Raw genomic sequence first — 26,461 nt, forward strand, 5'->3', positions numbered from 1 at the left:
AGTCAGCTGTACTACTCCCACGGTCGTGATTGAGACTGTCTCTATCCATTCGATGCCAGCTTCATGACCCACGTTTACCTATGTTGCCCTCCAGCCGGTATCCAGGGAACAGCAATGGTAACACAAATTCAGAGTATGACACCCAAGAGACCGGGCCAGCCGGCAGACCTATCTGCCTCGATGCTCAAAGAGCTGGGCCTAGTAGTATGAGTATGAGGCAGCTTCCTCCAGAGCCGAGACAGCCCAGAGTCTCACACTACTCATAAGAATATACAAGCAAGAAGTGCCGCCTTGTCCCATATCTCGGGATCTTTTAAAGGGTGTTGACTCACCGTATCACACAGGACTGGACCGCAGGCGAGCCAGAGACGGTTGGCCTCTGTATATATCGATGCGATGGTATGGTGTATTTCAATGGCCCAGACAAGCACTAAGAGATGCCACCAGTATGTCGCGACTATCGTGTTGTTACAACGAACTAGTAACCATGGGCGTGTGCTGTGCTGGTGCTATCGTAAGGTTGGCTTGTTCAAATTCCCAGTCAGTTTTATTTGAAGTATCTCGGTCGATATTGCCAAACTATTCCCGCTCCACCAAATCTGGTTCTCATAGGAGATGACACGTTCTTGATGTAGACAATGTTAAATCGAGCCTTTTTCTCAAGTGATAGCCTTCATGTCAGTCCGGGACTGCGGACTTCAAGACAAAGAAATTGGCAAGGGATATATTACTTTTCCATATGAATACATATCATAGAACTGAATTACGAGTTAAATCGTGTATATTATCTCCGACCTAAACCGAACCAACCTGCCTCCGTATCCTTGACTCCCAAAACATGTCTCCAGTACTCAGAAAGCCCCTATCTCTCCAACCCTTAAGCGTACCCAGCGGCCTTGACCCCCCGCTCTGCACAGTACTTGCTAACCTCCTTCTTCAGCCCATCACTCTGCCTCTCAACCAACTCCATAATCTCTATACAATCCTTGCCCAGCCCACCACCACTACCTCCCACCTGGGTATATACCTCGGCCATATCCTCCATAACCGCCGACAACTGGTTCGGCAGCCACGTCACAATGGGACTTCCACCCGTGGCAGTTGGATGACTCGTCTGCTTAAGGATATACTCACGCGCAAAACACCAATGCCGCCATCTGAAGTCGCGGACCTGATTCATGAGCTTGATCCAGAGCGCCCTCGACTCGCGCAGCAAGTCTCCTTGTTCGCCGTCCTCGGACTCGCCCAATCCTAGCGCGAACTTGCGGATTCCCCGCCGTGCCGACTCTCCGGCCACCCACTCAAGGAACCGCTTGTGGTCACCGGGGCGGTAGCTGCGGAAGTCCTTGAGGATCTCGGTGAGTGGGGTGTCGGGCATGCCGATCTGCAGGAAGTTGTCCAGAAGCGGGACCATGGAGTCATTGGCGCCACTCTCGCCGCGGAACTCGAGGGGCTTGTCGTCGTTGATGCCCTCGTAGACGACGCCATTAGGGAACATGGACTGCGACGTGATGCCGAAGATGAAAGTCCGGAACGACGTGTAGGAGGTGGGCTTGGATTTCTTCCACATCTGTTCCATGACGCCGTTTACTTTCTCCATGGCCGAGAGCATGGAAGTTAGGCCGCCGTTGAAAGCTTTGCGTTGGGACAGGGGAAATGAGTGGTTGGCGGTTGGCGCGCATGCGTCGAGACAGGACATTACGCCGGCGACTAGGGGGCCAGAGTGCTTCACCATGGAGACGTGAATGAGTACGAACCCGGCTTCCGAAGATGTTGGGTCTAATCCATGCTCGAAAGCGCGGATGAGGCGGAGGTTGTCGTAGGCTAGGCCCTGGACGGGATCGACGAGCTTATAGTTGAACAAGGCGTAGGAGCCTGCATACTCCATGAATGGTTTGAAGCCGCAACTACGTTGTGGGGTTGGTTAGCAAGTTATTCTCGTTTGGTAAGTTTGAAAGATTAACGTGTCTTGAATAGAACGGAGATGACTCTTGCTTAAGGTGAGGATGGTGAGTGACACTTGAAGGACATTAGATGTATTAGAGGGGGTTCCAGAGGGTAAGGGGTGTCGGGGTATGACAAGACGATAGTGTATATACAAGAAGAAAAGAGACAAAATAGGCCAAAGGGTCTGGGTAGGCCATCATGCCGATGTATCAACCGGTAGTGATGAGATATATTTCAAGAAAATGACGACATAACATGGATGAAGCCATTGGATACTTGACACCTGACAGCACACGACCAAGAAAACCAAATAAAGACGAAAATAGAAGCAAAGTTAAGCAAGCGACAGATCAAAACCAAATACTCACAGCTCAGCACACCTAGCAATTGGCCTTGCCAACTGCACTGGCAACCTATCCCTCCCCAGCCCATACGGTTGCTTATTCATGAAGCGAATATGACACGGCTCTAACAAATACGCCGACGCCAAAAACGAATAATCTCTATACAGCGCATTCTGCATCGGCAAGTCATCCTTGTACTTCTCGACGGCATCCGTCAAGTCAGGCAGCTCATCGAGCACGACGTCGCCCATGGTGCCGTAGAACAGCAAGCCCGGCTCGCCCGTGAGCGTCTTCACGGGCATGCGCGCGAGGATGGACTCGACCATGTCGAACTCGGCGGGGAGGGACACGATGGGATCCATCCGGGGTAGGAAGCCGCGCGTCGTTGACACCATGAAGGCTGGGAGGGAGTTGTCGGCGGGCTTGGTGTCGTCGAGGACCTCGAAGGGGAGGGAGGGGGAGAGTGGTGGGGATGCCATCTTGTTGGGAGTGTTCGTGTGAGTGTCTTGATGTGTAAAAGAAAAGACGACGAGAAGGTTGATATGGTAACAAATTGACTTGAGAATAGCTGGGTTCACTTGGGCACTTGCATGTAGGAACTCGGGGGAGAGTGGTGAACTCTGATGGAATAAGGAAGAGAATTGTCCAAAACGCTAAACCGCCACAAATCCTGTAGATATACATTGAGGCCGGAAGTCTTCCGGCCTCACCTCCACGTTTCCCCGCGTGACTTCGAGCCTTGAGCTTTCCGATAGGAAATTTGAGCCTGTCGTCATTGCATCAGGAGCTGTGTGTTGCCCTCGCTTTCATTGCCGAACAGACCCACGTCAGACTCCAACCCAGCTCAGTGTCCAACTCCATTCGCCTGTTCACGACAGCCATCGCGATGTTTCCCGGCGTTCTCAGTGGTGTCGATACCGCAGTGCCAGAGTGCACCTACCCGTCCGTGACAACTTTATTTTCTTCAGCCGGATGCACCTAGAAAGTCATTATACATTGACGGCCGAACATATCCATCGATCCCGGTGCTGTCGCTCCGCATTGTGGCCTAATTGAACCGTCTTCAGTTGACGGAATCCGTGTAAGGACTGCGACCGCCCGGTGCATCGCGCCGAATGGCAGTGGAGGTTAGGGCGTTGCTTGGTAATACCTCTTCAAGCCGGCCTTGACCGGCTGAGGAGGCCGGAATGGTTTCCGGCCTCATGCATCTGACTCAAGCACATAAGCCGCGTGAACCTTCTTTAACGGGAGCCCGGGACTCTTGGCCGGATTTGGACAACGGATCCAAGCTTATCATCTGGGCGCCAATTCAAGGGACTGACTGTACGTAATGAGATTGTCCTCAACAGATATGATTCGTGATCTCCACCGGCTCGTTACACCGCCAGCGAAACTGCTGCTGGATTGTCCGAAAGCAGCAACAACAACAACAATGCTGTGTGCCATGCCATAAACTATGCGAGACTTTGATGTCTTGTTGACCATTACCTATCCATGCAAGAACACACAACCCATCCTTCATACCATGGCTTTGGGGAAATTGAGAGAGCCTCGCCAATCCAAATCAACAAATCGATCCTCCTCTGGGGGTATAGCAGACTCCACCTCGCGTTTTCCTTTACTTGCATCCCTAAAACTCCATCGCAGATGTTCCATAATCCATACATTCGTGTCCTCAAAATTCCATACCAATGAGCGGATTGTCCTGCCGCCCAAGTTGCGCTTGTGTGCAAGAGTTTCGCAGCCATCTCGGGGTCTAATGCAGGTCTTTTGCGACACCGTCGATGCTGAACCAAATGAAGAGTGGTGATTTCCCTGAAAACGTCGGAAACCAGAAAAGGTTATCTTTCATGGCTCGAATGACACCTGTGTGGTTACAGGATTCCAGGGGTAAATCCACAAGGATGTCTATGATCCGAATAAAGCACGGTAACAATGTGAAATGACCCGTGCAGATACTGACTCTTGGAGAGTACTTGAAGAAAACTCCGCCTCAATCCGCCTCTGCCAGTTGCATGATGAGCTTAGCTGCCATGTCCAGGAATGGGAATGGGCTCATCACGTCCTTCTCTTCAAGCATCGTTCCGTCGGGTCGTTCGTAGCCGGCACACTTGAAGTCCACAAGGTAGACGCCATACTCCATCTCGTATATTTGGATCTCCATACGCATGTTGACAAAGTCCTGCTGGCGCTTGTCAACCACGGAGTATACGTAGGTATTGTCTTCAGACGCTGCTTCAGCAGTGGTGGTGCCCGAAGAGACCGAGGATCTGCGGATATCTATACTTTCTTAGCACTGCCAGATTAGTCCCACCAGATATCAAACTCACCCTCTTTGGTCCAGCGGCAGATAATGTGCCAAGGGTCCGCAGGGAGGCGGTAGTACTTGAGGGGGTCGAAAGTTGCGAGATCAATGTCCTCTGGGGCCTTCCCTTCATACGGATTATGAGATGAATTCTTGCGAGCGTGACCGCGACTGCCATCCCTGATCAAGTCAGTAAATCTAATGATACGCAGCAACTGGCAAAAACATACTCTTCATGGACCTTTTCATAATCCTCATCAACGACCCAGGTCGCCTTCAGCTTTGATAATGCCTTATAAATGCAAAGCAAGGCTTCCCAGGGGGCGTTGCGTGAGCGAATACCGAATTGCCAGCGAACCGGCCTCGGCTTCTTGGGCGCGACCGGTGTCATGGTCTGCGGTCGTGTATTGCTATCATCAAGTCTGACTGCGCTCTTGGAGTGTGGCTTGAGGCGGCGAACTGCCTCTTGTTGCTCGGCAGGAGTCCGAGGCTGCAAGGGGATATCAGGAACCGGCTGGCTGTTCAGTGGCTCTTCGACACCCGCATTCTGGCGTTCTAGGTACTCCTTGTATAGAGCTGGCAAACTCGTTGGGAGGATGCCAACCTTGCTGACGTAGCCACGGGGCGAAGTGCTAGTAATGGTCGAGGTCGTAGATCTGGCTGAATCCGCTAGGGGACTGGCCTGTGACTCGTGAAGCTCGTGTTCCCTGTTGAGAGATAACTCGTTCAAAGCGGTGTTGACGCTTGCCATGCTCTCTTCGTGACTGGCAGTGGGCGGCGAGGCCGCAAAATACGGGTTGTCGTTGCCGGTACCGTAGGCAGCTGCGGAATCCATATTATTAGCTTATTATGCCATGCAGCCAATGAACAGATGTTAACAGCTCCAGATTGTGGACGAGCAGTAAGAATGGAATAAAGGCCAAGGGAGGGGCTTGGGTGAAGGTCTGGCGAGTCTGGTCCTGCTTGGACAAGCTGCGAACGGGTGTACAGAAATGCAACGAGGGGTTCGGTGGGAGTCGACTCACGATTTACTTGCATCAGCCTGTTCTCTCGGACTATCATGTACGCATCCTTGATAGCAGATGGCTCGTCTGCGCCCAGGGCGTCCTCAACATCCTTCTTTCCGTACCCCATAGTCTTGCTGATCTTCTCAGTAACCTCGTTATGCAGCTTCTCCTGAACCCGTTGAGGGGCATGAGGGGCAATATCACTTGGTTTAATGGCCTTATTAGGGTCCACGCCTGTATTGAGAAACTCTTCGACCGGAGGGGCAAGATATGAGGGTAAGTCCTTCAGGAACCAGGGCTCCTGTTTGATCTCATCGATGGTTGCGCGTTGCATCGGATTGACCACCAGCATCTTTCTGATCATCTTCTGCGCTTCCTCGGGACACCACCCAGGAATCGTGAAGACACCCCGCTGGATTTTTGCAAACAAACTAGGAATGTGGTCATCGTCAAAGGGCAACCGTCCTATGAGCAGAACATAGAGGATCACGCCGCAACTCCAGACATCCACCTCAGGCCCAGCATACAACTTGCCGCTGATGACTTCGGGTGCGGCATAATTGGGGCTTCCACAGCTCGTCTTGAGGAAGTTCCCATCCGTCATGATGTTGCTCAGACCAAAGTCGGCGATCTTGACATTGAGCTGGTCGTCCAGCAGCAAATTCTCGGGCTTGAGATCTCGATGCACGACCTTATGTCTGTGGCAGTATTCCACCGCACATAGCATCTGCTGGAAGAATCGTCTCGCCTTGTCCTCGTCCATGCGGCCGTTGGATACGATATAGTCGAACAGTTCGCCGCCAGCATACTCCAGCACCATGATGATTTCATTATGGGTCTTAATCACAGTGTACAGCTTGATGATGTGAGGATGCCTCAGCAGCTGAAGGTACTCGATCTCGCGCTCGACGCGACCGACCATATCACGACTAATAAGCTTCTTGCGCGCGATAATCTTGAGTGCGACATATTGGCCGGTGCTCCTGTGGACGGCCAGCTTGACTTTGCCGAAGGACCCTTCGCCCAATGTCTTCAGGATGTTGTATGCGCCAACGCGCTGCTCCGTCTTGATCTTATCTCGAGCCTGGGTGCCCGGCTGGTTAGGCAAGAAGGTGCCGTGACGACCGCCACTGTGCGAGGATTCGGGTGCTGGATGCGACGTGACATTAATCTCTGGTACGCGGCCGCCGGGGGTCTGTCTCCGAATCTGCGAGGGCGACAGGGAGATGGAGAGCTCCTCTTCGTCGTATGCTTTGGGTGCCATGTCGTGGAAGCGCACTCGGCGGGTGGACGACAATCGTGATGGCGGGCTTGGCTGGTCGGATGGGTTTGAAGTTGGCATCAGATCCTGTAGCCGTAGCGAGGGGCGTTCACGGCAACCTGATTGATGGTGACGGGGTGGACTGGCAGTTGACAGGGTCTCTCTGGCCAAAGCTGTCGGAAGCGCTACCACGAGTGACGTACCGTCTGAAGCAGCTAGGCCACTGACAGCTCAGGCCCAAAACTCTCCCAACGCACAAATATGTTACTTTAATGTAAGAAGAATGGCTGTTGCCGCCAACTTCCAACGCGAGATGCTTCTTGGTGGTACGGCGTCAGCCTCTGGCCTAATGTCCAAGGGCCACCGGTGCGAGTCTATGAGAAAGTTGAAGAAGGTGTCTTGGATCGTATGCGCACCAACAACGCACGAGGACAATTGAGGGAAGGAGCAGGGCTGGCAAGGACCTTGAATCTGGCTCCTGGGAATATGTTGGTGGGGAGGAACCTCAACGATTGGCCGGTTTTAACTGCGGAGCTGTTACCCGTGTAGCACCCAAGATCAGTCTGATCAGATACGAACGAGTCGACCTGACCTGGAAGGTGCAGCTTGAAGGTCTCAACGACAAGTGTGAGAGAGATGAGAAGTTGCACAAAGTGAGATTTCCCAATCAGAAGACAAGGCCCCGATCAAAGATGTGGGCCAGAACATCATGAACCCGAGGTCGAACAGGGAAGGTACTAAAGTAACGAACGGTGTGGAAAGACGAACCCCGTTGGAGCAGGGAAACAGTGCATCAGACTCCACTAGCAAGTTTACCCCCGAAATCGAACAAGTCTGGGGCTCTGGGGTCAAATCGCCATTGCCCCAAAGCGGATGACGGAATGCTAAACGGTACATCCAGTGGAATAGTTCAGGGCATTCCAATAAATGACCAGAGGCAGGCACCCTAACACCTGTGTTGGCTGATTAATTCGCCCAACTATGATTATGTTCACTCTGTGCCTTCCTTAAGAAGAGGTGTGACCATGCCGGATGCTAAGTATAATAAGTCTTCGAGGTCAGGTATTGTAACAGACAACGATTTCTGCCACCGTGCCCCAGACACAGACACAAAGCTTCGAAGCAATTGGTTAACCACGTGCCAGACCTCTCCGAACATGCCCAGACATCTGATGTAGACCTTCCCAACATAGGCCAATGAAGTAAGATGAATAAAATACAAATTCACTCATTCTGGGATGTCGCTAAAGTCAACATATAGAGATGCACTGGAATTCTCAAGGGGTCGTGATCTGTGCCATCTGCAGTGCCCGGCGGGCGGCAGGAGTGGCGGGGTTACACTAGCCAGAAACACATGGGACATCACCATCACCTAAATCAACCGCAATGAGCTCATTTCTCCATTGGGCAGTTGCGCATGTTTCTAAATCTAGATGGGAAGCTACGTCGTCTCCCGCGGCAATGGCTTCCAGGAGCTGCAAAAGCAATTATAGAGTTTGCCATGTCGCAGCTTTGCAGCATCTAGATGCCCAGTTGTGCATCAGTCTTGCATCTCTAGCTCCATGCACGCCAAATTCCATCAAAGGTCACTGAATGCCACTAGGTCAACTCTAAGCAGACATACAAGTGATCCTGCTATATTGAAGGATGAAAATTTGGGGGCCAGTATTATGTTGTATAAAACCAGTTCGACGATAGTGGCCTCAACGGTTGAAGAGTAGAGTTTATTCAACGTGCCTGCTCCAAATCCACTGACCCTTTGCCAATAGCACGTTAGTAATATGTTGTGCCAGAATACACCTTTCCGCAGTATTGGATATGATCCTCCTTCGCCGGTGCTCAAAGTCTGAAATACCCCTCATATTCTGACTTTCTAACCGCTGACGGGAGTCTACCGTGTCCTCGAATGATCTCGCTTTGTTCTCCAGCGAGCTGGCTTTGCTTTCCAGCCGATACCAAAATTCCTTGTTGCTGTTCGATGATCTGTCATATAACACTGTGTATTCAATAGCTTCTTCGAGCTCACTGTAAAAGCATTATCAAGTCAGCGGTATAGATTCCATGGATACGCCAACCGACCATAATGTAGTGCGAAGGGTGCTTCTAATGCCATATTTGCCACTGGCCGGTAAATCTCGTGCTGAATGACCGAGCGAACACATAGAGATTTTGCTTCTTGCTACAGAATCGAGTGAGTGTAGAGAGTTATGTGCTACGCAGCATGGTTCTCATGCGTAATCGAAGCATGTTGGTTTCAGTTGGGATTCAGACGCACAGATAAATGATGGACTCTTGAGTTTTTCTGAATATTAAGAGAATGTCCAGAGTAGAGAATTTGAAGATTGAAACATAAGTTCGTATTTCAGTATTTAGCGATACTTGTTCTTCCGATGGGGCAGTTGGGAGTCTACATGCTCCCGCTTAGTCAACCACATAACCCAGAATCTTGCCTGCTTACACTGTCAGCGAGAGCAAAGTTGAGAATGGGAACTTCTGGTAGTGAGAGGAAACTACTCCGTTCCCTGGAAATTTTCGGATTCCAACTACCGGGGGCTGTATTGGTACTATAAAGGTGCGTGAGGAACCAATCCCAACTTGACCCCGAGGGGTCCCTAGATATTACAATCCGTGCCTGTTTGCGTTGTACCCCTCCATATCTGAGGCCACAGCTTCCCACAGTACTGGCATAATTAGCAATGCCTTGGTTCTCTCCCGGATTAGGCTGTGATCCAGTATTGTTGAAGTCGGGCGAAGCCATGTTGTCGCTCCAGACTCTGGTTTTCTGCGCACTTCCCCATGGATTACTCGAAAACTCGATTAATCACGTAGATATGTGAAAAAGTCTGGGTTCTGTATAGAGCTTAAAAGACTAGTACTCAATTCAATAAACGGAAACAGGGGTATTTGTGATCTTGACTGAATGACATGTGCGTAAAGCATAAAGTGGAATCAGGGACAAAACGCTCTTGCTCGCGCAGTAACAGAGGCATTCCAGCCTAGGGGCCGACCCTTGATCGCCTCAAAAAATTCCAAGCTATGTATAAACTCCTGCCAATATCGTAGGAACGATACCATCCATCATGAAAAACCTAGCCTGCCAGAGACACACAGACCTAGAGCAACGGTTGCGTCCAAGTACATCCAGACGCCTTCAAGTTATTACTGCAACAAAAGGGCATCCTCGTCCAGTCTCCCAAACAGTCCCTCGATCTCCTTTTCAACGTTCTTGAGTTCCTTGGCCACCTGGCCAGTAACCAGCGCATATGCGTACAATAGCGCATAGTCGGTTTCCTCAATTGTGACGGTCCCCAAATTGGGCACTTTGGTCACAGTGCCCATCATAGCACTTTTTCCGTTCCCGTTGCCGTTCGGCTCTCCGGTCGATTCTTCCCCTCCATCATCATACCCCTTCCTGAATCGAAATATTTTACCCAGCAACTTGTCACGTGTTCCTTCGACGCTGGGAATGGCATCCGTCAGCGGATACTCGAGCATAATACTGCTTGCCAACACCTGGAAGACGTGGCATGTCCGTGCGCAAAGCTGTGAACGCTCCTCAGCTGTGTGATAGAGCAGTGCCTTCTCACCCGTGCTTAGGCGACCATGCTTCTGAGTGACCAAGCTCATGGCATGAAAGGCGTCTAGCAGTCGCTGAGTGGATGCTTGGATACGGCCATAAGCTTCAGCCGGGAAGGGTCCCCGTAGCTCATACTCGCTAGTGGCAGCGCTGCGGAGGGTTTGTAGTTGGTTGGCGTAGCGCTGCATGGCCTCTTGCTCGCCCACCTTCATATATGTACCGGTTGAGTCATTGCGGAGGAGAATGGCAAGAGGACCGCGCTTCCAGATGAGGCCCATTTGGAGGTAAAGGACGCAGAGACCTTCTTTGAACTTGCGGCGGGCCGATAGAGGCCAAATAACGCGGCAGATGATAAGACCCCAGAGGATTCCCATAGAGACGGCAACAACTCTGTGCCAGGCAATGGTCTTGATGATGGGATGAATTCCACCTTCGTCATCATCGTCATCCTCGACTTGCTGGGATAGTGAGTACGCGTATAACGAAGATACATTGTAACTCAGAAGAATGAAGCGGCACAGTGGTGCATTGCCTCGGTCTACCATGAGGTAAAAGGATCCAAAGGAAACGAGCCATCCGAGTATCGCGAGTGGGATGGCATCGCCGCCCGAGATCCACCAGTTCAGAAGAACAAAAGCAGCACCAACAAGTGTACCAAACCATCGCGAGAAGCCCGTCGTATTCGCGGCGCCCACTGTCATACTGCAGACGATCATGAACGAGAGGAGGCCCCATTCGCCACGCCAGTGTTGGTAAATTGGCCGCGTTTGTGGGATGAAGGCAAACATGGCATAGAGTATGGCACCAATGCCGACCTTCAGACCGAAGCGTACTGGGTGATGTGTTAGCCTATGCTGAAGAAAATTAAGGACGTCACATACTGTCATCTGTGGCTAGGAATCGGCCAAGTTTCAACAGCCTTTGAGACGTATTTCGTAAGAACTGGCTTGCTTGAGGTGCAGCGTCCCAGCTAAATGAGTCTCGCCGTTTCATCATGTCGTCAGGTATGCCTTTCGGAAGAGCTGACCTCCGGAGAGATTTCACTGGCTTGATGAAGGGATCCTGCTCGGGATCTTGAATAGCCTGCTTGTTTCGCAATTGGATATAATTCCAGAACTTCAAGAAGTTCCAGCTGCGACGATTCTGTTCTGTGGCGTATTCCAAGTCATCCAGAGAGTCCAAGTATCTCTGCATTTCATCCCCCAGGCTGAGTAGGGTGAACGAAAAGTGACCACAAGCAGCCGCAACTTCCTCGTAATCTGCCTGGACATTCTCTGGTCTTGATCTATCGAGCTCTATGATTCTGTAAAGCTCTTCAAGTGCCTTTGCTCTTGCTGAATTGAACAAACTGAGTGCCTCTTCCACACTTTGCTTGTACTGCTCGTTGACGGTGATGGGGGATCCTGGAGCGCCAAATGGTGGGTCTTGAAGTATTTGCGACAATGTATGAACAAGCGACTTCATTGAAGGCCCAAGACGAGTGATGAATAATTCAAATATCTCGGATGGTGTCCTAAGAGCATCTGGAGGCAGACCTCCTGAAGCTAGCGAGGGAGGTGCTTCACGGAAAAGAGTTGGCAAAGGGTCATCCTCAACATCGCTGCGCTCATCTGGAGCTTCATCGATGGATGAAAGTAAGTCGATTTTACTTCCGCTTTTCAATGGACCTGACGTAGAACGACCCAAAGTTGGAGAATTGATCTTGGTGGGAGACATATTCCCACTGAATGTTCCGCCGTTCGTCTTCTCTTCCAATAACTCGAACTTAGTATTCGCCGCACTTCTTAGGCCGCCGAGAGATTGTGCAAGGCGCTCCATGGATCTCACCAAAGCCTTATCGTTCTTGTACACCTCCTCGCGCCCAACAAAGTAATACTCGTATTTTGATTCCCGCAAGTTCTTATTCATGGTCGTCATAATAACGTTGTAAGCAGCGGCTGACTTAGCGAAACCCCCACAGCCCAGGTTGTCCTCAGCGCCGCTAAGGAAGCCTCTAGCAACCGTGGACAGCATATCACCAAGTGACACGGAAGCCTTACGCATGGTGTTTCGCAGCGCAATCCTCGCTGATACCGGCCAAAGGAGCAGATTGACGATAGTAGTAATGGTCGTGGCTATTAGCAAAATTTTGAGGGACTGGACGATCTTCTGGTTGCTGAAGACGCCACTGTGAACAGAGTTCTCCTTGGTCACGATAGTGATGATACCGATGGACGCGATACTAACCCCGACGCTAACAAGCGGGTTGTTCAGCTTCTGCTTGACCCATCCGATGAACCCCAAGCCACCACCGATGAAAATCAGGAGAATCAGGGCATAAGAGAGCTTAACCTGGTGCCAGGAAGATCCAACGACGACAGAGGTGAGCATGGACAAGGTCCCAACAAGCATAGCGTACAGTACTGCCACGACAGCTATCGCCACTGCTTCGATTTGGGATCCCGTCGTCCTCCACGGGTGGAAGTATACCGTAATGGTGGCAACGATGTGCTTGCCGTCCATGGGGCCCAGGAACCTCGCGAACGGCGGGTAGAAGGTCCACAGGCTAGCAAACAGATATGCAACAGAACACTTGAGTGTTCCCTTCCCTTTCTCAGACTTCAACCATACCCATGCATCATATGCGCCAACCCTGGCATTATGTGTCAAGACTCGGAGCTTCTCACCCATCGTCTCCTGCTCGAGAAGGGAGCGCATGCCATCGCCATCGCCGGGGCCATCGAGGTTCGGGGCTCGAAGAGTGAACTGCCGCTGTGAGCGCTCGCCAGTTCCAGGAATGATCCACGTGCCATTCCGTAGCTTCTGCCGTCCGGTCATTGCGGTTAGCCAAGGAACCTCTGCTGACAGTGCCGCAGCTCCAGAAAACGGAGGCAGAGACGGAAGTACCGGAAGACAACGAGAACTGTGATAAAAAAACACCCACACTTCGCGCCGGTGGACAAGCTCGTCGCGGCGGCAAAGAACCTGAGGAGCTCAAGGATCCATCTCCACCACCGATTGTGGTTTGGCGGCTCGCCAAAGGTGTCATGGCCGACTTTTCTGAACACGGGGTGCGTGGAGCATTGGCATGATTTAACGAGTAGAGGTGAAAACCGACATGGAGTTCAAAATATAGAAAGCTTGATCGTATCTAGGAGTGCGCACAAAGAAGGTATCCGCTATTCAATTTGAGGGTTATATTTTGAGGTTCTTGATCGAAGGTGTACAGGTAGATGTACAGAGGTATATAACAAGTGGTTTCCGAGCACTCCTGAACTTCTCGAAGACGGCAGCCAAACTGTGGGTGTTGTGAGCTTTGACGAAGATGTGTGATCACTGCCGTCCACAGGTCCCATATCGACCAATGAGAAGGTGCCCGAGCTGCTGGTGAGCTACTGGGGGGAAAGACCCAACCACCAGTTTTTACGCAGTGCTAGTGCGTCATCGTGCATTTTAGCCATAGCGCGCTGCGCGCCTGGTCACAGGTCACATAACGGGATACCGTCATAGCTACCCCTACCCTGAACTAAAATTACATCGAGCAACGTCCAACCTTGTAACCTCGAACGAGATCAGGTGAGCTTCGACTTGTCAAACCGCAGGTCTTGTGGTTCAGTTTGCGACATTGCCTGAAAACCCAAAATTGATCACTGAGATGCCATCAGGAGCTCTCTCCACACCTCTTTCTTCGATCGACACATCTTATTGCTGATTGTACCAAACAGCTCTCCCGAATGGCGAACCTTCCGTCACAACATCCAAATCTCTCTGTACACCTGACCGACCGAGCTCTGACTCCACTCATCACGTCTTCACGCTCGTCGCATAAACTACAATCCCTCTCGTCCTTGTCGCATACGGCGCTCGTTGCGCATGAATCGGCATTGCGTCTGGGACTTGGCAACCCACAGCGCATCATGGTGGAGTATGCATCGAACGGGCCGGTACTACTACACTCCTTTCTAATACCTACGTCTCCTTGCCAACTTTTGGCGAATGGTCAGGGGGATTTGGCAACGGAGAAGGGCATCCAAGGTCAGACGGCTGGGGAAGATGAACCGACTCTCCGGGGAGAAGCTAGCACGAGTACGACACCTCGACAACAAGACGAGCCCGGGGCTATAGAGGGCAACAGCAATGCGCCCCCCATGTTGTTAAGTACTGTCTTAGCACCCACGGCGGAGCATACGCTGGAGAGCCGACGAGCCGCTGCCCGACTCGAGAGGGTAGGAAGAGAAGTACAGGCGAAGTGGGCTGAGGCAAGCCAAAGGGACGAATTTACTGCTGGAGACTGAGGGCATACCATCCGAGAACCGAAGACGGACCAAAGATTCTGCGATAAATACCACAGTCATGACTATCGGGTGGGTATTGGGTGAAGGCCGCAACGGGACAGAGAAGCACAGAAAACCAGGTTCGTCTGTTTGTCCTCCTTCACATACGCCTCAACAGCGCTGATGAAGGCTCAGAAGATGACACGCAATTCCCGAAGACAGCTCAGCCAGGTATTTAATGATAACGAGAGCAGTCTGCTGCGGGTACTTGACAAACTAGTCCACCCATTCAACAGTATTCTACATTTGTTCATGATGCGTTTGTAGATAAGCAGTTGGAGGTATGTGAACGACTCTCACAAATGCGTTGATTTGCGTCGGTCGTCGCGGAATTGATTGACTTCTTGACCACAATCAATTATTCCCGGGCGGGCTAAGACGGATGGATCGTTGATTTGGCTTGGCTCCCAAGCGTCGAAATAATCATCCGGAATTAATCTACGTTGTTTATATTGAGGGTGGTCACAAAAAAAGGAGATAGGCTGCCTACGACAATATTCAATAACCGCAGAAGTTGAATCACTCATACAGATGACGGGTCTGGCCTGAAAGCGAATCTTTGTTGGTGGGGCACTGTTTCTGAGACTTGGATTTGCGTAGCCACAACTTACTGCCATGACCTCCAAGCACGATGGAAACTTAGGATCAAGCTGCGACTACGAGTGTAATATGTGAGCTCACAAGTTGCCACAACACTTGTCAGTGAGGATTGGGAATGTATGAATTATGCGAGAGGGCAAAAGCTAATTTCCTCACGATGCCCAGTCCGGACGACTGCCGTCCGACAGATACTGGTGGAGCAGCTGTTCAACTTTTCCTTAGATCCGGACTGCGCTGAAAGAAAGTGACCCCCACTGAGGTATTGAGGCATCCTTGAACTGCGGTATGGAGCTCTTGCCGGCCTCGGCCTGAAATCGAGCGACCTTCGAGTATTTGCTTTAATCCCGACCAATAAGCCTCCGTGTCGAGTACGCAATTCAAAGGAATGAATATATTTCAATTTTCTCCTTACCAGCCGAATATGTTGCCTTGATATTATAGTTGCAAATCTTGGCTGTACAGCTGGACAGGATGGGGGATCGGCTCTCAACCAGAAGAAAACCCGCACCACTTTATTTAGTCCATCATGGAACCATTTGGCATCGTGAATCAAGCTAAGCCAGGGAGGGGAGGCGTTGGTGGGGGTATGTTCTTTTGGGGTTTTTTTTTCATTTACAAGGCTGGAGGACACCCACCCGGATGGCAGAATTTAGAAAGTGCTGTATAGGTTGCTGACTGAGCCTAACCATTCATCACACAAGTTGCCTCATCTACGTCCTTGAAGGCAAATCTGCTGAAATCAGCAAGTATGACATGATAGGTCGGCCAAGGCGGTTGCCACAGTGAAGAATCGAAGAAAGGCGTTGCTCCCGACGTGTGAAGTCCCTTCCCAATGTTCAAGAGCCTTGGATGTGAATCGAGGCTTCCAAGCTCTAGCGGCCACTAAGGTAGTGAAGGACGGAGCCAACGATGTAGATATCACCAGTCTACAGACAGTGAAAGCCGGTGGATGATGTAGTTCAGGCGCAATAGTGTAGAATAGGAAGGTCCTTGGCATTTCTAGAGTTGTTGTCCCTCTGCATATGTCCTGCGTTTCATAAACCTGCAGCAATGGTCGCAACTGCCTGCAATGATAGTCAACCCCACTCTCCTGCAACACTTTTGCCTTCCGGTGCTTGCTAAATACCGGGTCCTGATCATCGTCATTCTTCTCCCTCCTACTTCTCCCTCTCTCTTCCCACGCCAAACCTGTCACAACATCACCCATTCATACCGCCCATAACATAGAGATTGACTATACCTCAACACCGCAATCATGGGTTACACAAAGGAAGACTGGCTTGCGATCAACACGATCCGCATTCTTGCTGTGAGCTGCCGTTTTCCTAAGCTCTCCAAACACCCCGCCCCCGCAATGCCCCTCCATCGCCAACATTTTCTGCCTCAACGGTTGAAGGAATCTCATGCTAACTGACCGCGACATTTGTAGGCCGATGCCACGTTCAAGTCCAACTCCGGCCACCCCGGTGCGCCTATGTAAGTTCAATTGGCCGACAATGATAATACTGGCTTCAAGACGATGCAATGCTAACGCCGTTGCAGGGGCATGGCGCCGGTCGCCCACGTCCTGTGGAACAAGTTCATGAAGTTCAACCCTAAGGACCCTAAGTGGCTGAACCGTGATCGATTCGTGCTCTCGTAAGTTTCTCCAGGCAATACATCATCTACAGAGCTCGAGTAACCTGTATTTGCTCACAGCAACGGCCACGGATGCATGCTTCAGTATGCCCTTCTCCACCTGTACGGCTACGCCGTCTCCATGGACGATATCAAGGCTTTCCGAGTAAGACCACAACGAACCATGATGGATAAACCCCAGTTACTGACGTATACCTTCAGACTGTTGACAGCATCACCCCCGGTCATCCCGAGGCTCACGACACGCCCGGCATTGAGGTTACTACTGGACCTCTCGGACAAGGTATTTCGAACGCTGTTGGTCTTGCCATCGCCGAAGCCCACACTGCTGCCACCTTCAACAAGGATGGCCACCGCATTGTGGATAACTACACATACACCTTCTTGGGTGACGGTTGCTTGATGGAGGGTGTCTCTGCCGAAGCCTCGTCTTTGGCTGGTCACTTGCAGCTCGGTAACCTGATTGCCATTTACGACGACAACCACATCTCCATTGACGGTGACACCAACGTCGCCTTCACGGAGGATGTTGTCAAGCGATACGAGTCATACGGCTGGCACGTTGTGACCGTTGACGATGGTGATAACGATCTCGATGCTATCGAGGCTGCTATTAAGCAGTGCCAGGAGGTTAAGAACAAGCCTTCCATCATCAAGCTGAGGACCACCATTGGTTTCGGCTCCAAGCAGCAGGGAACCCACGGTGTCCATGGCTCACCCTTGAAGGCCGACGACATCAAGCAGCTCAAGGAGCGATTTGGCTTCAATCCTGAGGAGAGCTTTGTTGTTCCCCAGGAGGTCTACGACTTGTGCAACAAGCAAGCTGCCAAGGGTGCAGCTGCTCAGGAGGAGTGGAACAAGCTCCTCGAGAGCTACGGCAGCAAGTACAAGAGCGAGCACGAGGAGCTCGTTCGCCGACTCAAGGGCGAGCTGCCTGCCGGATGGGAGAAGAGCCTCCCAACTTACACGCCTTCCGATCCCGCCATCGCATCGCGAAAGCTTTCCGAGACGGTTCTGACCAAGATTGAGGGCGTTCTTCCCGAACTCATTGGTGGTTCCGCAGATTTGACTGGCTCCAACCTGACCAGATGGAAGGATGCAGTTGACTTCCAAGCCCCTTCCACTGGTCTTGGTACCTACGCTGGACGATACATCCGCTTTGGTGTTCGTGAGCATGGCATGGGTGCCATTTTCAACGGTATCGCTGCCTATGGTACTCTGATTCCTTACGGCGGTACCTTCCTGAACTTCGTTTCGTACGCTGCTGGAGCTGTGCGCTTGTCCGCCCTGTCTCAGGTCCGCCTGATCTGGGTTGCTACGCACGACTCCATCGGTCTAGGTGAAGATGGTCCTACCCATCAGCCTATCGAGACGTTGGCTCACTTCCGTGCTCTGCCCAACTGCATGGTGTGGCGCCCAGCTGACGGTAACGAGACTAGCGCTGCGTACTACGTCATGCTCACCTCCAAGCACACTCCCAGCATCATTGCTCTGTCCCGCCAGAACCTGCCGCAACTCGAGGGTTCTACTATCGATAGGGCGATCAAGGGTGGATATGTATTGCACGAGCAGGAGGGTGCTGATATCACCCTTGTTTCGACCGGCTCGGAGGTGTGCATCTGCGTTGATACTGTCCAGTATCTTGCTGAGAAGCACAACCTCAAGGCCCGCGTTGTCTCCATTCCTTGCTTCGAGGTGTTCGACGCACAGTCCAAGGAGTACAGACTCAGTGTCCTACCCGATGGTATCCCCTCTTTGTCCGTTGAGGTCATGAGCACCATGGGCTGGGAGAGATACACTCATGAGCAGTTCGGCATCAACCGATTCGGTGCTTCCGGTGCCTACAAGGATGTCTACAAGGCGAGTCCAATGCCTGAAACCATTTTATGCTAACACCTTGCTAACACACTCTATAGAAGTTCGAGTTCACTCCAGAAGGAATTGCGAAGAGGGCAGTTGCCACCGTTGAGTTTTGGAAGGACGTTCCCAACATCCGCTCGCCCATCAACAGAGCGTTCCAGCAACTTATCTAAGAGTCTAGAGAATTTGGGGTTATTACATGATTTTGATTTGCACCGAGCGGGACTGAAATGGATTCCAGGTATATAGACGTAAGAGTTAAAATGAGATGAAGATTTGACAAGATGACCACTTGTTTTGCTGTTCAGTAACCCACAATCGTTGACGGCATCGTCCCCTTGGCGCGTCTTTGGTCCTTCGGCAACTGCTTTTCCACACAAGAAATATGTCATCCGAATGACATATCTTTGTTATCCTTACTTGCCGGATAGCCTTTGGTCGAGTCTTGAAAGAAAGTTGCTTTACTATCTCAGCTGCCTCAAAAATACAACATCGTACCCTGTCAACATCTAGGTTATCTCGGTTACCAGTTTTCAGCCTTTCCCGAAGATATTACGTGTTACTCAACCTCAAACCACCTTTATGAAGTCTGTAGGAATCATACCTAAATCATTAGTTTCACTATTTGCCATCCAACCAAACCAGCGTACTTACACAACATTCGAAACTCAAATTGTCGTTGGTATTTGCCTTCCTGAGGAGATTCTATTGACTTTCTATGCCTGTCTGATGAAATGGATATCCAGGTACAGTTGCACAGTCTTTTTTGTCAAACTCATCGACAATGTCATATTCATAGTACCAGTATCATGACCTTCGTTAGGAATCGCTTCGTGCCCATGCAGAAATTGTCATCCATTCGTTTAGAATACACCTGCTCTCCCTCTCAGAACAGACACTCCTTGACTTTACCCACACCTCCTAATTCGTACTCTATCCACCTGCCCACGCCTCGCCGCCCAGCGACGAGTACCGTGCCTGGATTCATTACATGGCAGCCCTCGTACGTGACGCAGAACGGTGGCGCCGTCGAGTCCACGAGCACCATCGAGGTGGGTAAGGGGTACAGATGCAGCGCCGAAGCATAGTCCCAATGAACGGGCCGGATCGCCTGTCGGAACGGCGACAGGTATCCCTGATCCAGCAGTGTTTTAACCAGTTTCCGTGCCGTCTGCACATCGTGCGGAATCTCGGGGTCTGTGGCCGCGGTTTTGCTGGCTGCGGCGTCGACATCCATGGCATCTTGGTCATTCGAGACGCCAGTCATGTCGACATCGTCCGGGTTGGCCGGTGCCTCGTTTTCTTGATCTGACGAGTCGGGTTTGGGTGACTTCAGACGCACGGCTGTGCGCCGCAGTCTGGCCGACATGTCGTCCCTGAACAGCACAATCTCGTTTGCAGGGCCGAATATGGATAGGCGGGACGGGTTGGAAGTCCATATTGCTTCGCCACCGTTTTTGACGCCCGGCTCGGCATTGGCAGTGGCGAATGCCCTCCGGACGCGCGAGGTGAACATGTCCGGGACCGGTTTCCGTGGCAGCGGTACCGCAGCGCCTGCTGAAAAGGAGGACGCCCAGCCGTCGTTGTCTCCGGGCACGAAGATGAAGGTTGAGGATTGCAGTAGAGCGGGGAAGTCTGAGAGTACTGATGCCAGGGAGTCGAAGTACTCCTTGTATTCAACACTGCCGCCGCTTGCACCGCCGCCGGCCATGACGGCGTGTTGGGTGAAGTTGCCCACGAGGATAAACATCATTGGCGACGAGCCTTCGGGCTCGGCCAAGTACGTGGTTAATATCTTGTGGAGCGCTTGCAGAGCACGGGGCTGGTCGAGATTCAATTCTCCGAGGATGATGGCTCTGCCCCTGCTGGGAGTATCGGGCTCCTGTGTTGCCGGGCGAAGGATCCGATGCTCCAGTTTCCGCATTTTGGAGCCGACGGCTCGCTCGCTGCCCACGCCCAGGAAGTCGATCCAACCAAAGCCGCCTCCTATAGTATGATCCTGACTGCTGCCGTCTGGTCCGCTAACGCCAAGGGTTGCTTTTCGTTTCTCACAGGGCGGCTGGCCAATGAAAAAGGCCTGGAACCGGCCCCCAATAATGCCTCCAATGCCGTTACTTGCTCCAAGACCTTTGCCGTGGGATTCTTCCTCTTCTTCGTAGACTCCGTCGACCAGTACGATCATGCCAGGCGTGAACCAGGCCGAGTTTTCAGGTATACATGCTGCGTGGGATATATCCAAAGATATTGTTCCTGTGAGATCGCTGATGGTCAAGGTGCCGGTTGGCGAGATGGAGAGAAGCCCAAGTAACATGTGATGACTGCCATGTCGGCCCAGCAGATTGGATATTGGAGTGATTTTGTGTGTCTGTTGAGCGGTGAGGGCGGACGAGGTGGAGTGGCGTAGGGAGGGAGGCCCTTTGGCTTGGTTGACGGCTGAGCTTTGGAAAGACTCATTCCGGAGTAGTCTCTGGTGGATAACCTTGTATCTGTTTTGGAAAAGCGTCGTTTTGTGAGAGGCCGAAGGCATCAACGAAGGTTTGGACGGGTCTCTCTCGAAGTGTTTCTTTTCCACATTGTATAGCATACGCGGTTGGTCGTAGGCATTAACAACTTTCAGCCACTTCCGAGGATCGTTCAACCCGTCTTCGTCGGCCGCATCGTCCTCGTCCACACCTAGACTCGACATGCCGAAACTTGTTTGGCTGTCATCCCTTGTTAACATGGCTGGTCGTAGTCCTAGTCGAGTAGTCGTCATGTCTGCCTCTTGCAAAGACTCCATTGCCAGACTGTTCTGCCGACTCAGTTCCCGGCCAGTGACAATCCTTCCGCCACTCATGTTCCCCTCAAGCGCCTTAAGGATATCCTTCAGCTCGGTGCTGTCTCCATTAACGATGACGCCTCCATTGCGGTTCTTCCACCCCCTCGCGACATCTTCTAACACTTTCTCTGCCAGGCCTTCTTCGCGCCATCCTGAACCACAGTGTCTCCCGATAAAGGTCGCGAGTTCTTGAAGCGCTGGAGATGTGAGGGTCAGGCTGTGTTTCTTTGTGAAAGTCCTGAAAGCCAAAGGTCGTAGCGTGGCAGGTGGAAGGAGAATGGGGAGAATGGTGGCCTTGGTGGGTGCAACGGAGAAAGGCTTGAGTGTATGGGCGGGAGTGCCAAAGGCGGGCGACGAGGAAGGGATCGGGTTCGAGACCTGGGGAGTTTTGGCCGCAAATATCGATGCTGCCTGGGGTCTATTTGTCTGCATCCTGTCGACTCTGAATGCCGCACGTATCCAAGGCACTTATTGTCTCTGAACCAAGTATGCACACCCTGCAGGCAAGCAGTTTGAGTACTCGTGATACTCCAAGTACTTTACCAGCAAGACGCGTTCGAAAGACGCGTAAATTGAAGACAGGGGTCGCGATTGATGGATGCATGGCATCCCCGCGACTAGCGTACATCATCTTCTTCGTTTGTCTACGTCAAGTTTCTGGCCAGAGCTCCCGGGTAACCGCTCTCAAAGCTCTCGAAGCTGTATGATTTGCATTGAATCTTCCAGCACCACCACTTCTTCCACCACGGCTTGTCAATAATGCTGTTAACACGGGCACGTGCTGCCCCCGTGCTACGAGGCTTCCATGCGCGCCGTTTTATCTCGACACTGGACAGCAACCGCTACATAGTCAGTGTCAACCTCCACTTCACCACCAAGTCACTCTCTGTTGCTTGGCCAATTGCTCACGATATTGTAGAAAGTCTTCCCCAATGCGGCCTTAGACGGCAGCCACGTCCTCGCATACCTAGACACTCCCACCCCGCCTCGACTTATCATTGGAACCACGACGGAACTTCCTCCCACCCCGCGATCCTTCACCGAGAACTGCGAAATCTACCCTATACTCAACGAAGTCCTTGCGAAATGGGTGTCGCAAGACCCGTCAGTCCAAAGCCGAGCTCAAGCCTTCGTCTCCTCCGCCGGCGCCGGCTTTTCCCACCAGCAGCGACGACCAAGACAGAAGAGTGGGTTGGGCACTGACAAAGGAGCTGGCGGAGGAGGTGGAGGTCGCGGGGGACATTTCATGCATGTGTCGGATTTGCGGAAAGTGCCCGACTTTGGGAGGATATGTGAGCCCGAGGATATGCTTGGGAGTGTGGAAGTCAACGAGCAGGGACACATTGTGGGCGAGTTCCAGCCGAGTGGGACATATCGGATTGTTACCAATGATGGCATGTAAGTCGTCGCCCTGTTAAACTGCCACATTGATGTTGGTGATGACTGACTAACATTCTAATGCAGATTGGGTCTGGGCGATTTCTTGACACAGAAGCTCATCGAGAGACTCCAACAGGAGGAACGCAAGGGTTGAATAGTTGGCTTGTTGCATGTAGTATTCGACTCTTGCTGTAACATATGTAAATCAGCTGTACAAACCGGGCTACTAACCTGGCCATCTCCGTTACTTAGAGTCTGTGACCACTATACATCTGTGTAGTTCGTCCATCAAGTGGACGATAAAACAAACGGCATACCCAGGTGGAACAACCACATTATGTCAGTTGAATAGACGGGAACATCAGAACCAACCCAATATTGTGCCATCTTTTGCGCCGTTTATTGTACCACCCACTCAAATTTGCCCGTCTTGATCTGGAGTAAGGAGGACCAGCTCCTCCTCATAACATATGCCCTATAGATCGGGCCCTTGACAGCAGTCTGTTCATGCTCTTAGGTTGAATTATACCAGGGACTACAGGGTGACCAGCAACTACAGACGTCGCACTAGGCGAACGCTTCCAATGCTTTTGCCCCAGCCATCTACCCAAAGTATCAAGACGATACAAAATAAAGAAACCCACGCTGCAAAAGAACTTTCGTAATTACAGTTCTTCTCATACAGAAAACCATCGTACAAGGCCACCGAGCAAAACATACAATGCCAGGAATTCGCTGCTCGTCGCCGAGACAACTACTAATCTAGCCCTAGGCAGCTTGTCCAAGGGAAAGCGGCCGGGATCCCGAATTCTCTGCAGGTTACAGCCGTATGTGCTTAATCCACATAGCTTAGTCGCCAGTCCGTAGCTGGAGCAACTTAAAAACCTGAGGTCAACTTCTTGCGGCTGACCTAACATGTGCTTGCGCCAAATACAAAAAGCCTTGTAGAGGTCGGAGCTGTGGCCTAAGGGTGCAATGCATAATGTAGTGTGTATGTAGGAGGGGAACATGCAGTTCTGGTCAATGGTTCCTCAACATCAACAGACAAGCATATCACCCCCCTACGTCGTGGACCAACAATTGCTCTTTGCCCGCAGTCGATCTAAATCGACGAGTCTGCTAAGTCAGAAGACATAGAAGTCTCCGTCAAAGTTGACAGCTTGGCCTGGAGCGGGAGTTGTCTCGAAGACATGGAGTCAAGTGATCTTAAGAACCTAGGTTAGTGTGGTCATGTTACGAACCACGGCTCAATCTAGCACTCAAACCACGATATCTGTTACCGTGTAAAGTCTTAATTTGTGTACCTAGTGGTGTTTTCCAGTTTGTTCATGGATTCGCAACTCTCTTACACAACGATGCTTGGGAAGATGGAGTAGGAAGAAAATGCTCATGTTTAACAGATATTTAACCGCAACTCCATCGGCCTCCTATCTTTCAGAGCCGAACCCAAGATGACCGCTGGTCAGAGATACCCCCCCAACCTGTGCTAACCTGCCATGTTTTATAATGTACAAGCATATCTAATCCTCGTATCCCTTCTTCCCCACTCCAATCATACCCTGACTCTGCTGCCTCCTTCTCTTCCCCACCACCTCCTTAACCCAGTCACTCAGCGTAAACCCCCAATGGCCAGCCACCAGCACGCCGCTCAGCACGTTGATGATCTTGATGAGGAAAGTGAGGTACCCGTCGCGGTTCTCCTCGATGGTCAGCATGATGGGCTCGATGTCGTACTTGAAGAAGATGCCCGGGACCATGCGCTCGTTGACCTCGTGGCTCTGCTCCGTAACGGCGTACTGGTTGGTGAAGATGGTTTGGCGGGAATTCTGGGCGTGTCCGACGGTGTACACGGTTGGTACCACGCTCATGAAGTACTGAAACTTGTGGAAGTTGTTTGTGGCGATGTTGACGGTGCGGTCGAGCGGGTTGACGAGCGACGGGTAGAAGGGGCCGAAAGAGAACTCGTTGGTGATGTGGGAGAAGTTGAAAGCTGGTGCGCTGGTTAGCTAATTTCTTCCCGCCGCATGCATAGGCTTTTGGAAATGACAACTTACCAGTATGATCCAAGTGGTCACCCATCCACGTATACCCGTGGCCTATGGCGGTGATGTGGAAGTCACCCTGTACCTTGTTCAGATCCAGGCTTCCGTAAATGCGGCAGCTGTCTCCGCCTCCTCGTCCCCATATGCGCGGCGTCTTGCCCCACCTCGCCCTCTTCTTGCCTAGGGCAACAATGTCATGGACGTGTTCCTCGCCGAACCCCTCGTCGTGCCAGCCAGCACCAGTGACGGCCTTGCCATGGCTGTCCCTGCCCAGCTTGTGCATGCCCTTGTTGTCTACCCACTGCGACCAGTTGGTCGGGTCTTCCTGCAGCTTGGACGCTGCGAGAATTCGGTCGCCAGCGGCGTCTTGCACATTGACGTGCAGATCTGCGCACTTCATGCGCAGGACGATGTCGAGGTTGATCTGCATGTCGTGTCCGACGCCCTTCTCGACGGCGAACGTGTGGTTTTCCGACCCCTGCCACCAGCGCCCTAGTTCGAACCAGAGCAGCACGAGGGAGACGAATATCATGGTGACTGTCCACTTGCCGCCGCCGGATGTGTGTGTCACGTATTGCGGTTTGGATTTGGCTGCGATGAGGAATTGGTCAGCTGCTCTGCTACAGTGCAAGACGTGCAAGACGTGCAAGGGTTGGCGATCAAGCTTCTTACGGAATGCATCAAAGGCTTTGACAAAGCTGCCGGGCTCTGGCTCGTCGCCAAAGCCGCTCTTCTCGTAACCGCTCATCATGTTGGATGGGTCTGCTGAGGTTCGGCGCTATTAAAGGGCCTCCGTTTCCTCTGAATCCCTTTCGTAGGGTCGCAATCCCAGGCACTCGTTCTGGACCTGTAATTCCCTCCAGACCGGTTCGCACACAAACAAATCCTCAGCTCAACTATGAATCGAACTCGCTCGGCGCAAGTATTGCGACGTAAAGGTTCCCGGGACGAACAACTGCAGGCACCCTAGACGATTGGTCGCGTGGCCGGCTATCGCATTGGTTTCCCTGGTCGTACAAATTCACCAGGAGTCGTCGAATAAACAATTAGAAAGAAGCGATACACGCGTGCGAAAGAGAATCGGTAGATTGACCCATCAGTCCACTGTGGCAGCAAATGAAGAGTTGAATTGATTAATGACCCTTCGCCGGTCGGTCGGAATCCAAATCCTCACCCGGCCTAGAGGACAACTTGCCAGAAATTCGTACGCTCAATGCTACCCCTGTTCAGGGTGTCAAATCTGATTCGTGGGGCTGTTCCCGATGAAGAGGCTGAATGGGAGAACGCTATGCAGAGAAGTGGGGACTGGACCGGCTTGTCCACGACTTCCGAGAGCGCACTTGAAGCTCCACCTACAAGCCGCAATCAC

The 26,461-nt window shown here is 51.8% G+C and overlaps 8 protein-coding genes across 8 annotated transcripts; 3 read left to right on the plus strand and 5 right to left on the minus strand.

The window, feature by feature from the left end:
- Positions 1 to 877: 877 nt before the first annotated feature.
- On the minus strand, positions 878 to 2,770 carry BCR38DRAFT_414121 (indoleamine 2,3-dioxygenase family protein; the record flags this gene model as incomplete). Its single annotated transcript, XM_040858896.1, has 2 exons — positions 878 to 1,907; positions 2,316 to 2,770. 2 exons carry the CDS (start codon positions 2,768 to 2,770, stop codon positions 878 to 880), a joined length of 1,485 nt encoding a protein of 494 aa, XP_040710631.1.
- Positions 2,771 to 4,284: 1,514 nt separating this feature from the next.
- Positions 4,285 to 6,867, minus strand: BCR38DRAFT_414122 (kinase-like domain-containing protein; the record flags this gene model as incomplete). The annotated part of the gene is made up of 4 exons (XM_040858897.1): positions 4,285 to 4,571; positions 4,622 to 4,776; positions 4,827 to 5,418; positions 5,622 to 6,867. The coding sequence occupies 4 exons, from the start codon at positions 6,865 to 6,867 to the stop codon at positions 4,285 to 4,287; spliced, it is 2,280 nt and encodes a 759-aa protein (XP_040710632.1).
- A 3,046-nt stretch (positions 6,868 to 9,913) lies between these two features.
- Positions 9,914 to 13,428, minus strand: BCR38DRAFT_110822 (Fusaric acid resistance protein-like-domain-containing protein). Its single transcript, XM_040853374.1, has 2 exons — positions 11,323 to 13,428; positions 9,914 to 11,273 (listed from the first exon to the last, which is right to left on the minus strand). The coding sequence occupies exons 1-2, from the start codon at positions 13,256 to 13,258 to the stop codon at positions 10,024 to 10,026; spliced, it is 3,186 nt and encodes a 1,061-aa protein (XP_040710633.1). The 5' UTR covers positions 13,259 to 13,428; the 3' UTR covers positions 9,914 to 10,023.
- Positions 13,429 to 13,961: 533 nt separating this feature from the next.
- Positions 13,962 to 14,922, plus strand: BCR38DRAFT_110867 (uncharacterized protein). Its single transcript, XM_040853376.1, has 2 exons — positions 13,962 to 14,834; positions 14,913 to 14,922. The coding sequence occupies exon 1, from the start codon at positions 14,155 to 14,157 to the stop codon at positions 14,713 to 14,715; it is 561 nt and encodes a 186-aa protein (XP_040710634.1). The 5' UTR covers positions 13,962 to 14,154; the 3' UTR covers positions 14,716 to 14,834; positions 14,913 to 14,922.
- A 1,485-nt stretch (positions 14,923 to 16,407) lies between these two features.
- Positions 16,408 to 19,161, plus strand: BCR38DRAFT_450097 (transketolase). Its single transcript, XM_040861346.1, has 6 exons — positions 16,408 to 16,663; positions 16,784 to 16,830; positions 16,897 to 16,992; positions 17,053 to 17,137; positions 17,194 to 18,852; positions 18,909 to 19,161. Exons 1-6 carry the CDS (start codon positions 16,610 to 16,612, stop codon positions 19,023 to 19,025), a joined length of 2,058 nt encoding a protein of 685 aa, XP_040710635.1. The 5' UTR covers positions 16,408 to 16,609; the 3' UTR covers positions 19,026 to 19,161.
- Positions 19,162 to 19,516: 355 nt separating this feature from the next.
- On the minus strand, positions 19,517 to 22,282 carry BCR38DRAFT_110858 (DNA polymerase alpha/epsilon subunit B-domain-containing protein). Its single transcript, XM_040853375.1, has one exon. It carries the CDS (start codon positions 22,100 to 22,102, stop codon positions 19,739 to 19,741), a length of 2,364 nt encoding a protein of 787 aa, XP_040710636.1. The 5' UTR covers positions 22,103 to 22,282; the 3' UTR covers positions 19,517 to 19,738.
- Positions 22,283 to 22,429: 147 nt separating this feature from the next.
- Positions 22,430 to 23,204, plus strand: BCR38DRAFT_490252 (uncharacterized protein; the record flags this gene model as incomplete). Its single annotated transcript, XM_040864497.1, has 3 exons — positions 22,430 to 22,519; positions 22,590 to 23,068; positions 23,135 to 23,204. 3 exons carry the CDS (start codon positions 22,430 to 22,432, stop codon positions 23,202 to 23,204), a joined length of 639 nt encoding a protein of 212 aa, XP_040710637.1.
- Positions 23,205 to 24,331: 1,127 nt separating this feature from the next.
- On the minus strand, positions 24,332 to 26,305 carry BCR38DRAFT_450099 (endoplasmic reticulum vesicle transporter-domain-containing protein). The gene is made up of 3 exons (XM_040861347.1): positions 25,765 to 26,305; positions 25,105 to 25,683; positions 24,332 to 25,040 (listed from the first exon to the last, which is right to left on the minus strand). Exons 1-3 carry the CDS (start codon positions 25,841 to 25,843, stop codon positions 24,571 to 24,573), a joined length of 1,128 nt encoding a protein of 375 aa, XP_040710638.1. The 5' UTR covers positions 25,844 to 26,305; the 3' UTR covers positions 24,332 to 24,570.
- Between the last annotated feature and the right edge of the window lie 156 nt (positions 26,306 to 26,461).

The sequence above is a fragment of the Pseudomassariella vexata genome, assembly GCF_002105095.1.
Source record: "Pseudomassariella vexata strain CBS 129021 chromosome Unknown BCR38scaffold_20, whole genome shotgun sequence".
In the NCBI taxonomy this organism is placed as follows: Eukaryota; Fungi; Ascomycota; class Sordariomycetes; order Amphisphaeriales; family Pseudomassariaceae; genus Pseudomassariella; species Pseudomassariella vexata.

Excerpts from the sequence above, each read along its gene's own strand:
- BCR38DRAFT_110822 (XM_040853374.1), bottom strand. The coding sequence starts at position 13,258 with ATGACCGGACGGCAGAAGCTACGGAATGGCACGTGGATCATTCCTGGA. Across the intron at positions 11,274-11,322 it reads ATTCCTAGCCACAGATGACA|TACGCTTCGGTCTGAAGGTC; the intron begins GTATGTGACGTC and ends CACATCACCCAG.
- BCR38DRAFT_110867 (XM_040853376.1), top strand. The coding sequence starts at position 14,155 with ATGGCGAACCTTCCGTCACAACATCCAAATCTCTCTGTACACCTGACC.
- BCR38DRAFT_450097 (XM_040861346.1), top strand. The coding sequence starts at position 16,610 with ATGGGTTACACAAAGGAAGACTGGCTTGCGATCAACACGATCCGCATT. Across the intron at positions 16,993-17,052 it reads CGTGATCGATTCGTGCTCTC|CAACGGCCACGGATGCATGC; the intron begins GTAAGTTTCTCC and ends ATTTGCTCACAG. Across the intron at positions 18,853-18,908 it reads CCTACAAGGATGTCTACAAG|AAGTTCGAGTTCACTCCAGA; the intron begins GCGAGTCCAATG and ends CACACTCTATAG.
- BCR38DRAFT_110858 (XM_040853375.1), bottom strand. The coding sequence starts at position 22,102 with ATGCAGACAAATAGACCCCAGGCAGCATCGATATTTGCGGCCAAAACT.
- BCR38DRAFT_450099 (XM_040861347.1), bottom strand. The coding sequence starts at position 25,843 with ATGATGAGCGGTTACGAGAAGAGCGGCTTTGGCGACGAGCCAGAGCCC. Across the intron at positions 25,684-25,764 it reads CAAAGCCTTTGATGCATTCC|CCAAATCCAAACCGCAATAC; the intron begins GTAAGAAGCTTG and ends TCCTCATCGCAG. Across the intron at positions 25,041-25,104 it reads TGACCACTTGGATCATACTG|CTTTCAACTTCTCCCACATC; the intron begins GTAAGTTGTCAT and ends CCAGCGCACCAG.